Source organism: Halichoerus grypus, chromosome 14 (assembly GCF_964656455.1).
Source record: "Halichoerus grypus chromosome 14, mHalGry1.hap1.1, whole genome shotgun sequence".
Classification (NCBI taxonomy): domain Eukaryota; kingdom Metazoa; phylum Chordata; class Mammalia; order Carnivora; family Phocidae; genus Halichoerus; species Halichoerus grypus.
Window position 1 is genome coordinate 44868968 of NC_135725.1, and position 17109 is coordinate 44886076.

Sequence of the window (17109 nt, forward strand, 5' to 3'; positions counted from 1 at the left end):
CAAGCAACTTCAGCACAGAGTTTGAAACAATTTGTTTCTCTAGAAAAACAAAATCTCAACTATACATTATTTCCAAAATATCTTACCCAAAGAGCAGCCAGAGGGAAACCTCCCAAAGATTTGGCATTCTGGTGTTCTTATCTCACATGGAAATGGGATTCACATGTGAATGTTGCGTGTGAATATTTATTTTTTTGCAGTTGTAATAATTGGAGAGTATCGCAATTTGTAATCACTCATCTTACTCATTTTAATGATTTCATGAATCCTAGCATTTGTGATGTTGGTTTTCATCTCAGACTTGTTTAATTTGAATAAAATGAGGGACATCGCATTGTACAAATGTATGTTTGTCACACAAATAGTTACTGCATCCAGCAAATACCACAACTCTCGACAGAACTTCTTCCAGTCCCACAGAACAAACTAAAACGGGGCCATAAGATGCACAATAAACTCGTTAAAAATCTGAGGAATGAATTTATTGAGTATATGGACAATGTATAGTTCATTGCCAAAGAGTCTTTTCTCCCTCGGTATATAATTAAACTCTGGAAACTGAGAGTCCCATATTGCCTTGATTAGAAATTGATTTTATTAATCCTAAAAACCAGGCTTTGGAGCTCAGTTAAATACTTCCTTTAGAAAGAACAGACTTTGGGGTAACCAGTGTGTTTCTGTTACCCATTCTATCCCACATTTTATAGGGTCCTCAAACTACTGACAGATCATGTCACCAGGCAAATGCAATGTGGCAGGTGGCTGGGAGGTTCTGCTGTGGGAACATCAGGGTTTTCAGAGACATGATGCCTTAGGAGTAGAATGTCTCAGCTAAACCCAGCAGGAAAAAACACTAGTACCTTCCCAGAGCACCTCCTCCAATCTTTCAGAGTACATATGTGTTTATAAATGATGGTAGCAATAAATAATGTTAATAAAAGTGGCAAATGCTTATATCATGTTAATTTAAGCCCTATTAACTTCTAAAAAATGTATGTATGTATATATATTTTATTGTGATAAAATGTATAAAATTTACCATTTTAATCATGTTTAGGTATACTATTCAGTGATTAAGTACATTCACTTTGCTGTATGACCATCAGCACCATCCATCTCCAGAATTCTCTTCATTTTCCCAAACTGGAACTGTGGACTCATTAAAAGATAGTTGCCCATTCCTCCCATGCCCCTGCCCCTGGCGACCACCATTCTTTCTGTCTCTGTGGATCTGACTCCTCGGGGAGCCTCATACAATTTTTATCTTTTTGTCTTTTCATGTCTGGCTTATTTCTTTTAGCATAATGTCTCTGGGGTTCATCCATGTTGGAGCATGTGTCAGAATGTCCTCCCTTTTATGGCAGAATAATATTCTGTTGTGTGTATATGTCACCTCTGAGTTATCCCCTCATCCACTGATGGGCATTCAGGTTGTTTTCAACCTTATGTGATTTTTATATATTAACTGTTTTAATTCTCACAATCCTAGTCTTTATTATCCTTATTTTCTGATCAGAAACTGAAGCATCAAGAGGTCACAGCTAAGCAGCTCTGGGGACAGGATTCTACTCCAGGCTGAGTAGGTCCGTCAGTCCCCGCTCCTAACCGATATGCAATATGCTCGCTTGGGCTAGCCCTTTGCAAATGATTTATGACTCTAAATAAAGCTTGCATTAGACAAGCCTGATACAACACTCTGAGGTGAGGTTTCTGACATCGCTCGTCCAGGTTTTAAGAGGTCCAAGGAGTGGTCAGTTTGACCACAGAGCTGCATAGCAACTGATCTGTAAAGAAGCCCATTACTGCAAAACAGACAGTTTTCTGAGGGGCTAGAGGATGTTCTTTTCTTTTTCAGGACCCCCTCCTGTGTGGATGATAACACCCTGAATAGAACTAGGTAGGCCATGAGAAAGGGATTAAAAATAAAAATAACAACAACATCAATAACAATACAAGTTACCACTTGTAGACCTACTATGCACTGGTCACTTTACTTACATTACCTCAGGTTCCCGCAGTGCTTCGTAAGAGGTAACCCTCCTGTCGCCTCCATGTCCCATCCTTTAACAGTAGTGCACACCGCCTGTGCTCTCTCCTCAGAGGGAAAACCAAAGATGAAATCGTCATTTTTGTCTAACATGTATATTTTCCTTAGGGTTTGCTTTTTCCCAAATTTAAATAGTTTTGAAATTGTTATGTTTTTCATAAGTATGTTCTTGATTGATATGAGAAGATACCATCTTTAATGTTAGGATATCGTCTTTAATTTACTCAAAATAATTTGACCTCAGTTTACATTAGCTATTTGTAGAACCATTGCTATGGACTGAATCGTGCCCACCCCAAGTCATATGTTGAAGTCCTAACCTCCCATGTGATGGTATATGGAGACGCGGCCTTCGGAAGGTGATTAGTTTAGATAAGCTCATGAAAGTGGGGCCCTCATAATGGGATTAGTGTCCTTGGAAGAAAAGACACCAGAGAGCTTGCTCTGTCGTCTCTCTCTTTCTCTCTCTCTCTCTCTCTCTCGCCATGCTCATACAAAGCAGAGGCCATGAGAGCACACAGTGAGAAGGTTGCCTTCTGCAACCCAGGGGGAAAGCCCTCATCGGGAGCCACCCATGCTGGCACCCTGTTCTCTGACTTTCAGCTTCCAGAACTATGCGAAAATACGTTTTTATTGTTTAAGCCACCCAGTCTGGTATTTTGCGATGACAGCTTAAGCTGACTAATACAACTGCGTGGCACGTATATGACATTCTCGATTTATAATAACATAATTATGGGCAATATTTATTAGTGCTTTACTCTGAAACTAGTCCTAGGCTGAGTTCATTTAGCTAATCTTCTTACATAGTGTGTCTGTGCATGTGTGTGCACGTAATAGTATGGTTATAATATTATCCCCATTTTATAGAAAGGGAAATTGTAGCGTAGGCAGATGGCAATTTAATTGTTCAAGGACACTTAGTAAAAACAGAATCCATATCCAACCCAGGCGGTTTCTAACTCCAGAGCCTATTCTATTAACTATGGCACAAATTTTATCTTTGACTCTTAGGAGAAAAGTAAGTCTCAACATGGAGACCAGCACATAACAATTTTCTATATAGTAGGTGCATATTTCACTAGAAGCCTGTCAATGACAAGCAAATCTGTCTGTCAAGAGGCCATCCTGCATTACCGAGGTTACTTCATGCAGTTATTCTAATTAACAAGTCTGAAATCTGGAAATGATGTTCCTCCATTTAAAAAAAAAAAAAGTCAATTGTATGAAGTGTTAAATTCTGGAAGGTCGTGCTGCTAAGCACATTTGAAGCTTCTCAGAGCAGAAACATCTCTGAGAGCAGTTTCTCTGTTTTCACAGAGAGGTAGTAGACGAGAAGACTTATGAGCCCAGGGCAAAATTGTGACTTCAATGCAAAATGTAACTTCGATTTATCTTTTCCTCCTCCAGATTCCTATTTCTTGCCCCCTTTTCTAGTTGCTCCATTGCACAGTCTCTTGTCCCTTTCAGTCATGGCCCAGATCCCTAAACTCAAATACCCCTCTCCCCAAACATATACACATTTTTAAATTGGAAAGAATCTGATTCATGTTTTCATCTCCAGCAAGGCTACCATAGACAGACATACAGAATACCCACACTTCAGGACACATGTTTTAGGGTTCAGTGGGGACATGATACTGACCATCTTTTTTTTTCTCACAGAGCTCCAGAACAGCACGCTCTGAGGAGGACCGGGATGGCCTGTGGGATGCTTGGGGCCCATGGAGCGAGTGCTCACGCACCTGCGGTGGAGGGGCCTCCTACTCACTGAGACGCTGCCTCAGCAGCAAGTAAGTCCTGCACCCCAGAGGGGTGGGAGTTTGTAAGGCCCAGCGGTAGTAGGTTCAATGCATACTTTTGTGGTTGGGGGTATGCAGAGCATTTGGTTGCACACAAATCCAGATGGAAGGAAGGTGCCAAGAATTAAATCTGTGCATCTACAGCTAGGTTATTTATATACTTTTATATGATAAGCAATATTATCTCATTTACCAAGCAAATTTTGTCTGTTCTCCTGTTAGAACTGGAAGAAGAATTTATGATTAGAAATGGACCTAGTATATTAAGCTCCATAATATCCTTTTTTAATCAGCTTAATTATAGTGGCAAGACTAGCAACAATATTAACGTTGACAGCATATTCAGTTTATGTTAGATTCCAGTGCCATCAAGCACTTTGCAAATGAGTGATGTGTTGGTTTGGTGTTTTAGATGTCATAATGGCTGGAAGTTCCCTAAGGTGATTCAGTTCAATGAATGATGAAGTTTGCATATAAGGAGATTTGGGAGAACAGAAACTGCTGTGGGAATTGGGCATGGGAGTGAGAGCAGTGGGGAAGGTGGAAAGTGGCTAATGGGTTCTAAGCTGTAAGTAAAGGCCTGAGGCATTAGAATGAAAGTCTACTTGGAATAATAATAATTCTGAACTGTATCTTGAGCTGTGTGGTCTATGATAGATTTTTCTCCAAAATATAAAATCTAAAGTACAGTAGTAATATTTTTTAATGAAAGATTTTTATTTGACAGTGAAAAGTGTTACATGTGACAAGTAAGAGGTTTGATTGAAATTACTATATATTATAAAACATGAAACAGAAGAATGAAAAAAATATATATCTGCTGATTCTTGTAGACTTTTCATAAACAGCAGAAAGTAGTAAGATGTAGGTTCAGAAAAATGTCAACTTACTCTAATGAGTAAGACTTTCTTGAAATCAAAATCCAAGTCTTACTCCTTTCTGTGTTCCCCAGGCTTGCACATGGTCTGATAGATAGGTGTTCCTTCACTGAATCCACTGACAACTGGAGGCCATTTTGGTTCTAGGCAGATCCGAGTAGAAATGATGTACCCTGGGGAACCTGGCCAAAGGGCATATCCTGCAAGAAACTAGATCAATTCTGGTATTTAGCCACACTGGTGTTTGGGTCTACTCTGAAGATGGAGCTATTGGATTGCATCCACCAGCATGTTTGTTTGTCATCTTTGGAGGCCAGCTTCATATCAAAACAGATCCCTGAACTGATTAGGAAAAACAGACCTTTCATTTTTATGATTCATCTCTTCTCTTCGTCTTAAATATCAAAAACTTCCTACATCTGCACTGCATGATGCTGCATGGTGATAGCACCATGAGATACAACTGATAACAAACATACATCAGTAAAGCCAAAATGTGCACATTTTAAATGTTCCTGTTATGCAGTTTTCTTAGATTACTGCGCCTGAATATCCTATAGGGGTGAGCCAAAACATGTCTCACAAGGCTGGTAAGGAGTGTATGGGAACTTTCACACTGGCTCACTGATATGAATGCTACAGTGTGAGAATCTTGTACTTGTCTTGAGTAAGAGACTGATGAGCAACTTAAGGGATAAATTACAACCACAGGTAGAACTCTATCATTTGGCAAAGCATCAAATATTGATATTATGTGAAATTCACAATTACCACTTTTGTCACCTAGTAAATTAAGACTCCAATTGTTAGCATTTTATTAAGATACTAAAGAGGATATCAGTTGTCATCTACTCACAATGAATTGGAAAAGTAAAATGTAAATTCTAAAAATATAAACACATAGGCTGTATGTCCCTATTTGACTTTCAAATATTGAAAAAAAATACATTAAGTAAACTCATACTGGGCTGGATAGGAAGCTAAAACAATGGGGGGAGGGGCAGACCACGAACCTACCATGGATGGTCATCTGTGGTCTTTTTATTCATTTTGAATAGCTAATCAACTTAATGGATTTTCTCTCATCTCCACTCCACATTTAGACATCCGAATTTAATTTGATCACCTTATACTCTTGAGAAAGATCAGAGGTCATGAATGTATATGTCCTTAGAGGCTCAGTAGAATATGTATTGTAGTCTACTGGTAAGCATACAAATCCAGCCCAAATAAATCCTATCCACCTGTTGAATTAATTTGCCTGACCGATTTTCCAGGCCTGGTGATATGTTCTCACAGATCACTTTTAGCTCTGATATTTTTAAGTCTATCAGCTAATAATTATTCTATTCCAAATACGAGAGAACTGTAACAGCAGTTAAAATACTCAGCTTTTATGGAATAAAGGACAACTACTCAACTTCTGGAGTTAATTATGTTCTGTGATGGATGGGGAGCTTGTGAAGAGGCTTGGTTAACTTTCTGAGTTTGAGAACATCTTTCTCTGAGTGATCTTTTGAAGAGTCCAGGAAAATAAAAATCAGTGGAGGGAAAGCAGAGGGACAATATGGACAAGTATTAAATATAAAATCCTTCATTCTCACCACCAGTGCTTGACCCTGGAGAAAAAGCCTGGACCCAGGGAGATACTGAGCAGAATCTTTGCTTTGGTTTCTCCCCCATCCTTTTTTTCTAGGCTCACAGAAAGTAAGCCGTGCTTAATTTTCCCAATTTCTGATATTGGAGTATTGATAATTGCCTTTACTTGCAACCCTGGTTTGAGCAATAAGGGAAGGTACCATATAAACTTTTTTCTACAACCTTTACTAATTTCTATATGATTATGTTAAATTTCATTGAGTAACTCTGATAATGCAGCTACTTTTTTCTCTCCAAATTTTTATTTAAATTCTAGTTAGTTAACATGTAGTGTAATATTGGTTTCAGGAGTAGAATTTCGTGATCCATCACTCACATACAACACCCAGTTGATAACACGACTATTGCTAATTTTGCCTCACTAAGTCGGCTTTCATTTTTGCATCATGATGTCTGCTTTTGTTTTTGTTTTTTCTAATTAGAAAACAAGATATACCTACTTGTACTTTATGATGATTCTTTATTTTAAGTGAATTAAACAGTGTACCAACTACCTTGAGAAGCTGCTGCTTCTCTCAGATTCTTCACTTTCCCCCACCAAATACTCCGAAATAATATTTTTTACAAATGCATTTTTCTGACTGATCTAGTAGTGTGTCTTGTTTAGTGGAAACTATCTTTCTTCAACCTAAATTACTTAAGCATATAGTTTTAAATTTGATACTAAGGATCTGTCTCTGAGAGCTCTAGCTTTGTCTTCAGCCAGTTAATTTAAGTTTTCCCATAAGGAATTCCAGATGCATAAGGCACTTAAGAATACTGTGCGTAATGTCATATGTACCACTGTATTAGGTCTCTGCCAAGACCAAGGTCAAAGGGGTAAATGGCAGTTCATTTGAAATGGCAATGAGTCAGATAGCTGGATGCTTTTAAGTGTGGTGTCAACCTTTATATTGGTGCCTGAAGAAGACTTAAAGATCTTTTAAGACATTTTTTACTTTCTGAAATGCCAAATTAATCTCCAGACTAATAAATAGTATGGAATAATAGATTAATACATTAAGAGTAAGAATATTTTGTTAAATCCCAACTAATTAAATGAAGGGCTTGTCAAATTTATATATACCCAAATAGCAAAAAAAATGGCTTGCTTATAAAGGATGAAAGCATTTTTTTAAAGTTAATAAATTTTGTATTGAATTTTTGGGTTCAATAGAATTTTTTGGAGCTGAATAAAATTATTAGATGAACAAGAAATAAAATCATCACACTGTGGAGGTGCCTAAAAGAAGAATATTATGATATTATTCCAAAGGGATGTGGCTGCCAGAATGTTGTCAATATAAATACAGAAAAATTAAAATAAACATCCTCAAGAAGTCTTATCTCACAGAAATGGGGAAGATCATTCAAACTTGTCATTTCATAATAATTGTGCTAAGGGAGAGTAAGCTAACTCCTCTGATTTTTTAATTGCAAACATAATTTTTCTCCCATAAAAATATTGATACTTACAGTAATATAAGCTTTAGTTAGCAAGTAATTTCTACACCATATAATAATAAATACCAAAAGCAAAATTTTAACATTAAGATTTGGGTTCTTAAACAAATATTTTTTTCTTTTAAAGTCATCTCATCTCTATCATAACATCCAATTAAGGGTCACAGGACTTGTTTTAAGAGGTTTTAGAACTTTCAGCTAAAATGAGCCCCAAAGCAAGATTTATCTGTTATTCTTCATCTAGTGTTGTATGTTACCAGCCTTGTTTTCATTGGAAATGCTTGAGTTTTTGTTTAAAAGAAAGATATACAAGTTCAGAATGCGTCTGACTACTCTGTCATTTATATGAGATGGTCTTTTCATTGTGTTAGGGAAGATTTCACATTTTAGGATGTTTAAGAGTTTGTGGTTGCCTTCCTTTTACTTTCTGGGTTAAAGCCTAATCTAAATATGTTACCAGGACTTCTAATAGTCCTCTAATAGTCCAGATCATATACCTTAGAGGGATGTTTTTTTCCCCCCTCTAAGATCTGATCTCCTTTCAGAAAGAGAATACTGAATGTTTGGAACCAATTTATGGCCTATTTTATCCCATAAACCTGTTTGTTAGAATAAAAAATGGTTGGAAATGTGTTTGGTGTCCATAACCCCTACTAGCCATATTGGGAATTTGTAACTCTTGGCTGTCTTTTTTCTGTTTATTTAAAAATTCTTTATTTGGTTAGTTCAATAGCCCATGTGAAGTTTTTATTTCTCCTCAATTTTCTTTTTTTTTTTAAACTACTTTATTGAGATATCTTTGACATGTAAAAAGAACATATATTTAAGGTGTACAACTTAATGTTTCAGTATATTTATACATTGTGAAAAGATCACTACAATACACTAAATACTTTATCCATCACACCTACATAGTTACTGAATGTGTACGTATATGTTGAGAAGATTTAAGAGGTATCCTCTTTCAACTTTCAAGTATATAATACAGTATTGTTAACTGTTACCACCATGCTATACATTAAATCTCCCAAACTCATTCATCTTGCATAACAGAAACTTTGTACCCTTTGACCAACATCCCCTCATTTCCCCCTCTCCTCTGCTCCTGGTAAAACTATACTTACTCTCTGCTTTTATGGGTTTCACTATTTTAGATTCCACTTATAAGTGAGATCATGCAGTGTTTCTCTTTCTGTGTCTGGCTTATTTCAGTTAGCAGAATATCCCCCAGATTCTTCCATGTTGTTAGAAATGGCAGGACTTCCTTCTTTGTTAAGACTAAATAATATTCCATTGCATGTATATAATGCATTTTCTTCACCCATTCCTCTGTTAATGGACATTTAGATTGTTCCCATGTTTTGGCTATTATGAATAATGTTGCCATGAAAATGGGTGCAGATATCTTTTCAAGATCCAGATTTCATTTCCTTTGGATATATATACTTAGGAGTGCAATTGCTGGACCATATAGTAGTTGTATTTTTAATTATTTGAGGAACCTCCATACTCTTCCATAGTAGTTTTACCAATTTACCAATTTGCTTCCTACCCACGGTGTACAAAGGTTCCCTTTTCTTTACATCTCACCAAACTTGTTACTTTTGTCTTTTTGATAATAACCATTCTAACAGGTATGAGCTGATGTCTCATTGTGGTTTTGATTTGCATTTCCCAGGTGTTTAGTGATGTTGAGTACCTTTTCATGTGCCTGATGGCCATTTGTATATCTTCTTTTGAGAAATGTCTATTCAGGTTTTTTGCCCATTTTTTAGTTGGATTATGTGGTCTTTTACAATTGATTGTGGGAGTTTCTAATGTATTTTGGATATTAACCCCTTATCAGATATGTGGTTTGCAAATATCTTCTCCTATTATGTAGATTGCCTTTTAACTTTGTTGATTGCTTCCTTTGCTGTACAGAAGCTTTTTAGTTTCATCTAGTCCCACTTACCTATTATTGTTTTTGCTGCATGTGGTTTTGGTGTCATGACAAAAATCATTGCTACAACAATGTCAAGAAGCTTTTTCCCTATTTTCTTCCAGCAATTTTACAGTTTCAGGTCTTACATTTAAGTCTGTCATCTATTTTGAGTTGGTTTTTGTATTCACTGTGAGAATAAGGGTCCAATTTCTTTCTTGTGCATGTGGATATCCAGTTTTCCTAACATCATTTAATGAAGAGACTATCTTTTCCCCATTGTGAGTTCTTGGTACCCTTGTCAAAGGTGACCCTCCAATATGTGTGAGCATATTGGAGCTCTTTGTTTTGTTCCATTGGTCTAAATGTCTGTTTTCATGCAGTGCCAGACTGCTTTGTTTACTATAACTTTGCAGTATAGTTTGAAATGAGAAAGTATGGTGCCTCTGGCTTTGTTCTTCTTTCTCAGGATTTCTTTGGCTATTTGGGATCTTTTGAAGTTCCACATGAATTATAGGTTTGTTTCTCTATTTCTGTAAAGAATGCCATTGGGATTTTGAGAGGGAGTGCATTGAATCTATAGACGACTTTAGGTATTAAGGACATTTTAACAATATGGATATTCTTCTAATCTGTGAGCATGGGTTATCTTTCCATGTATATATGTCTTTAATTTCTTTCATCGTTGTTTTATAGTTTTCAGGGTATAAGTCTTTAACCTAACTGGTTAAGTTTATTCCTAAGCATTTTATTCTTTTTGATGCAGTTGTAAATGGGATTTTCTAAATTTGCTCTTCAGGTAGTTTGTTATTAATGTGTAGAAATGCCATTAATTTTTATGTTGACTTTGTATCCTGAAACTTTATTGAATTTTTTAATTATAATAGTTTTTGTTGTTGAATCTTTAAATTTTTCTACAAATATGATCATGCCATCTGCAAAGATCATTTTGTTTCTTCTTTTCCAATTTGGATGCCTCTTATTTCATGTCCAATTGCTTCAACTAGGACTTTTGGTATTATGTTAAATAGAATGGACATTCTTGCTTATATTGGATCTTAGAGGAAAGGCTTTCAGTTTTTCCCCATTGATTATGTTAGCTGTGGGTTGTTCAAATACAACCTTCATTGTTTTGGGGTAAGTTCCTTTTACACCTATTTTTAAAGGTTTGTTGTTTTTTTTTAATCATGAACAGATATTGAATTTTGTAACTCTTTTTCCTGCATCTGCTGAGATAACCATGTGGTTTCTATCTTTTATTCTGTTAATGTGGTGTATGACTTTGATTGATTCGCATATGTTATACCACCCTTGCATCCCACAGATAAGTCCTGCTTGGTCACGGTGTATAATCCTTCTAATGTGCTGTTGAATTCAGTTGGCTAGAATTGTATTGATGATTTTTGCAACCGTGTTCATTAGGGATATTGACCTATAGTTTTCTTTACTTGCAGTGTCTTTGTCTGGCTTTGGTATCAAAGTGATACTAGTCTCATAAGATTAGTTTGGAAGTGTTCCCTCTTCTTCTACTTTTTGGAAGAGCTTAAGAAGAATTGATATTATTATTTTTTAATGTTTAGTAGAATTCATCAGTGAAACCATTAGGTCCTGGCTTTTCTTTGTTGGGAGGTATTTGATTATTGATTCAATCTTCTTATTTGTTATTGGTCCGAGCTAGAAAAAGGACAAACTTAAGTCCACAGTTATCAGAAAAGAAGGAAATAATAAATATGAGGTCAGAAATGAATCAAATAGAGCTGAGAAAAACCATAGAAAAAATTCAACTAAACTAAGAGTTGGGGTTTTTTGAAAGATAAACAAAATCAACAAACTTTTGGCTGGACTAAGGGAAAAAGAGAGAAGATGCAAATAAAATCAGAAATGAAAGAGAAGGCATTACAATAGATGCCTCAGAAATTAAAAAGACCATAAGGGACTATTATGAACAATTACATACCAACAAACTGGATAACCTAGAAGAAATGGGTAAATTCCTGAAAACGTATAACCTTCTAAAAGTGAATCTCCTCAATTTTCATTCATTCAGTTAATAAATCTTTATGAACATCTACCATGTATAGGCAAGTTGCTAGGTATAACTAAGGATAAAAGGCCCAATGGTCAAGCATCTCCTTTGGGGGATTTACCAAATTATTAAGTTCCTACTTGAGTTTCTACTGATTGTAGTTGCAAAATATTTTAAGAAGAGAATTTCACCCAGTTCTATAAATAGGTAATACATATGTAGCAATGGTCTTAACCCTAGCTGTACGTTAGAATCACCTGCAGGAAGGGAAGAATGAAGGGGGGAAATCGGAGGGGGAGACGAACCATGAGAGACTATGGACTCTGAGAAACAAACTGAGGGTTCTAGAGGGGAGGGGGGTGGGGGGATGAGTTAGCCTGGTGATGGGTATTAAAGAGGGCACGTACTGCATGGAGCATTGGGTGTTATACGCAAACAATGAATCATGGAACACTACATCAAGAACTAATGATGTAATGTATGGTGATTAACATAACATAATAAAAAAATAAATAAAAATAAAATAAAATAAAATAAAAAATAATCACCTGGAAATCTTAAAAAAATATATATATATGGGCCCCGCTGAAAACCAATTAAATTCGAATCTCCATGGGTAGAACCCTAATTTCAATAAATTTTTAAAAAGCTCTCCAGGGGCGCCTGGGTGGCTCAGTTGTTAAGCGTCTGCCTTTGGCTCAGATCATGATCCCAGGGTCCTGGGACTGAGTCCTACATCGGGCTCCCTGCTTGGTGAGAAGCCTGCTTCTCCCTCTCCCACTCCCCCTGCTTGTGTTCCCTCTCTCGCTGTGTCTCTCTTTGTCAAATAAATAAATAAATCTTTTAAAAAATAAAAAATACATAAAAAGCTCTCCAAATAATTTTAATGTATATCCAGGGTTAAAAGTGCTGCTCTTTTGAAGGAGATGATAGTAAAATGATTCAGCCTTCTGGGAATTTAGAGATTGGGATAATAAAGAAAGGAAGAGATTTTCTGATAAGTAAATTTGTATATGTTCACATTCCTCACTCAAGTTTCCATGAAGTGATCCAATCTGTAACATGGGGGGAAAGTCCTGGGCACCAGCATATCAGGACATAGAAGTAGTGATTGTTCCTACACTTCTGCAAGCCAAGGGAATAAATATTCTGAGTAATTATACCTTTGTCTAGTATTAGTCAAGGTCAACCTTGCCCAAATTGGCAAAGGGACTAAGCAATTTCTCAAGTTTTCTTCCATTCCATTATTAAGCTTACAAGTATGACTCTTTATGCCTCCAGATTGTTAGTGAATGACTAAGTTAATAACCAGTGACTGGGGTATTTTATGCAAATTTGCTGGGATCCACCTCCCTTCAATTCATTAAATTTCTTATCCGTAGAATGGAGTTTAACTATCTACCTTCAATTCAGCATCTATCATTACCCCTAAATAGGCTTCCTAATAGTACTCAAATTCTGTTATCTCTGTTGGGGCCCAATTTGTGCAATAGAAAAGAGGAGTTTATCTAACCCTAACTGCTTTGCTTAGTTTCAACCACTGGGGGAGAGGGGGTTGGCAAGAAGGAGGGGGGGAGGTGGGGGAAAGATAAATGGAAAGAGAGACAGATTGATAGGAATTAAAGGGACACCAGATATTATGAGCTAAAGACAAGGGATATCAGAATTGCATACACTGGGGGAAAGATGCTTTACCTGGAGGCAAAAAGAATAAATATAGAATACTAAGTAACATAATATTCATGTGCGGTCAGCAGCTGAAACCCATATCTACATATGCCAACCTTAAGTAGCTGTGCAGCCAATCCCTACCTCTGGGCTTTGGGGTAGGACTCACTGGTCAAGACTGAGATCTTTTCCTAGTGGGAGAGAGTCACCACTTTGGGAACCTGGCTCTCTTAATAGTGTTTTTCACAGTCTCTGTGAGAATCTTTCACCTATTTTGTAGACGATCCCCTTTAATTTTTCTTTTATCAAGCTATTTTTGAATCTTGGCCTCACTATGTTCTAGCTATGTGACACTGGATTGGGCTTTTAGTTTTTCTGGGATTTCGTTTGCTCATCTATGGTGTCAAGTCGGCAGTGCCTGGGATGGAATAGGTGTTCAGTAAGTATTTATATCCAACGAATGTCTAAGGTGTCCTTCAACTCTAAAATTGAATGTGCGACCCTGAGACAGAGAGCTTTTCTTCTCCACATATGCAGTCAAAACCCATTTTGCTGCCAGATAGGAAGAGGAACAAAAGCTGCTCTTAATATGAATGGTTTTAAAGAAAAATGTTATTCTCCAGGCCCCCATCTTGCAACGGACATCTGGGTGATATGGGCGGATTGAAGAACTTTTGTCTCTAGCCAAAATAATTCATAAATTCCCAGCTCCAGGGTTGTATCGGGTGAGGTTGTGAGAGTCCTAGAGTTTCATAATATACATTTTCCTCATGGGGAAGATGGAAAAGTTGGACTTGATGTTGCTAAAACACATTTGTTTTTATTCTCATTCTTTGCCTCTTTTGGCTACTGAGCAAATGTAAGATCATTTGCAAACCTTATGGCATGTGTGTATGTATAATAAAGTGCATGTCCTTCCTGCTAGTGGATCTCGAGCCAAAGGCAGCAATCCCCCTACCCCACACCCCACCATCTTTCAGAGAAAAAAATGCATCGCAGTGACAAATACAATTTAGAGTAAATAGGTGAAAATAAACAGAGTCTGTTAAAAAAAAAAAAAAAGCCAGCTTCTTTCCTCTGGTAGCTATTTTGTTTCATGTTACATTTTCATCTTCATTTTATTATAGAAAGATTCCAATCAGGTTTCAGGGTTCAAAACTTAGAGCAAATATTAAACCAAAAGTTCTCCATGACCTCCTGATAGCATTTCCTTCTGTTCTACATCGTCTCTCTTCCTTTGACCCATTTGCCCTTTCTTCCTTCCTGTCCTTCCTCCCACCCTCCTTCCTTCTTTTCTTTTCTCAAGAAATGCTTTGTGGAGTGCTAACTATACACCAGGCACTTTGCTAAGTACTGGGGCTCAGAGATCAAAACATAGACGGCAGGGGGAGAAAAGCAAATAAAAGAAACCAAAAATATGGGTTTTTTTTAAAGTGAAAACAGTCCCAGACAGCTAGAGGACTGTCCTGGTCCTTTAAAATGCTGACCACATTGTTTGTCATCTCTTGGCCTCTTCTTCTAGTGAACCTCTTACCTACCGTCCCTCCACGCCCATGCCCAGCTAGCAAAATTCTTAATGTTATTTTAAGTTGCATCCTACGCAATGTCCCTTAGTCTCACTTTGCTGTACTTAAAAGTCATTTTTGTTCACACGGCTTTGAGTTACCTTTCTATAAACTGGCCCGTGTTATAGTTATATGTATGGCCCTCTCTCCCACTATACCTACGATCAGCTTATGGGCACAGGTTTTATCTTGCTTGTCTTTATATCTTCCTGCCTTGCACAGTGTAGGTACCTGTCCGATTCAATGTTGGATGAATTTACTGAATAGAATATTAGGGCCAGGAACCTGCTGTAGGGCTGTTTCTGAGTAACCCTTTCTCCCATCACACTCTTGGGATACATGGGCCCATATGGGACATCACACCTAAGATACTATCTTCTTAAATACTTCTCTCTCCAACTCCTTTTGTATTTAGTATCCAGACCACACCCACTAGTTGTTGACTATGAAGTAGACTGTTGTGTGTTTTATGTGGACCGGTGTGGATTTTTTCCAATGAAATTATAACTTCGAAAGAGTCAGAAAGATCATCATTTTCCTGTCTTTCTCAGTGCCTTGCATAGTACTAGTTCAGACTGGAAGCTCAACAGAGGTGCAAAGGGACTATAAATCTTAAAGCATGATACAAAAGCTTGTCAGCCAGAAACCCTGCACGAGGGCTCATTTTCCCTGTCAGACTGCTTACTGTACATTTTCTCATTAGATTTTCGGAGAAGTATGCTTGGAGCTGTTTCTGGCTTCATTAGAAGTTGGGCGTGATCATTATGGTTTACATTGTCGTTGTTCTTGCTTTTTGCTTTTTTGATTGCATGAGGCTACTCCTCATTTTCATAACCTCAGCCCATACTTGTGAGAATGAAATGCCTTGTTGTAGCATGTCTGTCTTTGAAGAACAGGCAGAGATATGTAAAATCATACTTGTTTGGGAAAAAAACTTGGCAGGGATTTTTCTAGTTGTAATTTAGAACATACCAAACACTCATAATAGCAAATAAACCAATTTGAAACTCAGAGGACAAACTCCAAAATTCAGTCTACAGTATCCTCACGTGAGTCTAAATTTTAATTTAACAGCTCTGCAGCCTCTTAGCTGCTGCTAGAGAATCTGTCAAAGTTCGAGAAATTTCCTGACTTTCCTGTGGTAGAGAAAAGATCAAACAAGCAGAAGGAATGTCTTCTCAGAATGTCTTCTCCAAACCTACATCGTTTCCATTCATGTTGAATTTGTTCTCTACATGAAGTTTTAGTAACCCTCTCTGTATACATGAACCAGGGTCTCCAAGCTGGTACAAAATTCAGAATGTTTTTATAATGAGAGATTAGTATAGAGCAGAAGTGTTGAATTATAAAACTAAGGTTACAAAAATATCTTACCTATGCCAAAGAAACACTTTTAAGTCAAGGCCTCGATTTATGGCACTTTTAAAATTTGGGCCTCTGCTACCCCCCGTCCTGTTTAAAATTGCTTTGAAAATGCAGCTTTTAGGCCAACTGTTGTTTTGGCTTCTTTGGCCGCGTTAGAACCTCTGGCAGACTGAGAAGAGCTAGTGTGACATTAGGGCTGTGTCTGTTCCCGGCCAGCTCACCTACTGATGGATGATGCCTGGCAGCATGCCTCCTTGTTGTTTGTTGTATTATTACGACAGAAAGCGTTTTCAAAAGCTACATTTATCAAGTTGTCATAATAGTTTGGCTTGTATATCTATCTACTCAGAAAAAAAATAAATCTCTCCCTTAGCGTTAATCTGTTCAAGGCACGTGATGCATCACATGAAGAAGAGGCAGTCCAGAATGAATAGGGCATTCTGCGTGAATGTGGGGACCTTTCAAATAAATGCCTAAAAGAAGAGATATTTTTTATGCATGCATTTGAAAGTCCCATAGCACCAAAGACCTCTCTTTCCCTTGTTTCAAGGGTACTTTTCCGTTGCTGGTTGTATGTGTTGCAGATGCATTATTTCTAGAATTTTGGTGACTTTGTTGAAGGAAGGAGGTTTAACCTCAAGGAGGAAAAACATTGAAGTTTGCCACAAAGAAGGTCAAAGACACCGTTTAATGTTTAAGATCGGTTTTTCATTGGCAAGTGTCACCAGATTAAGC

At 37.2% G+C, this 17109-nt stretch overlaps 1 protein-coding gene across 2 annotated transcripts in view; it reads left to right on the top strand.

Moving 5' to 3' along the window:
• The window catches only part of ADAMTSL1 (ADAMTS like 1), a 904085-nt gene that overhangs the window by 547350 nt on the left and 339626 nt on the right, over positions 1-17109 (top strand). For both annotated transcript variants that reach the window (XM_078061266.1, XM_078061267.1), the window contains one exon: positions 3713-3840. In XM_078061266.1, the coding sequence (XP_077917392.1) occupies positions 3713-3840 (128 nt within the window). The remainder of the gene's footprint in view (positions 1-3712; positions 3841-17109) is intronic.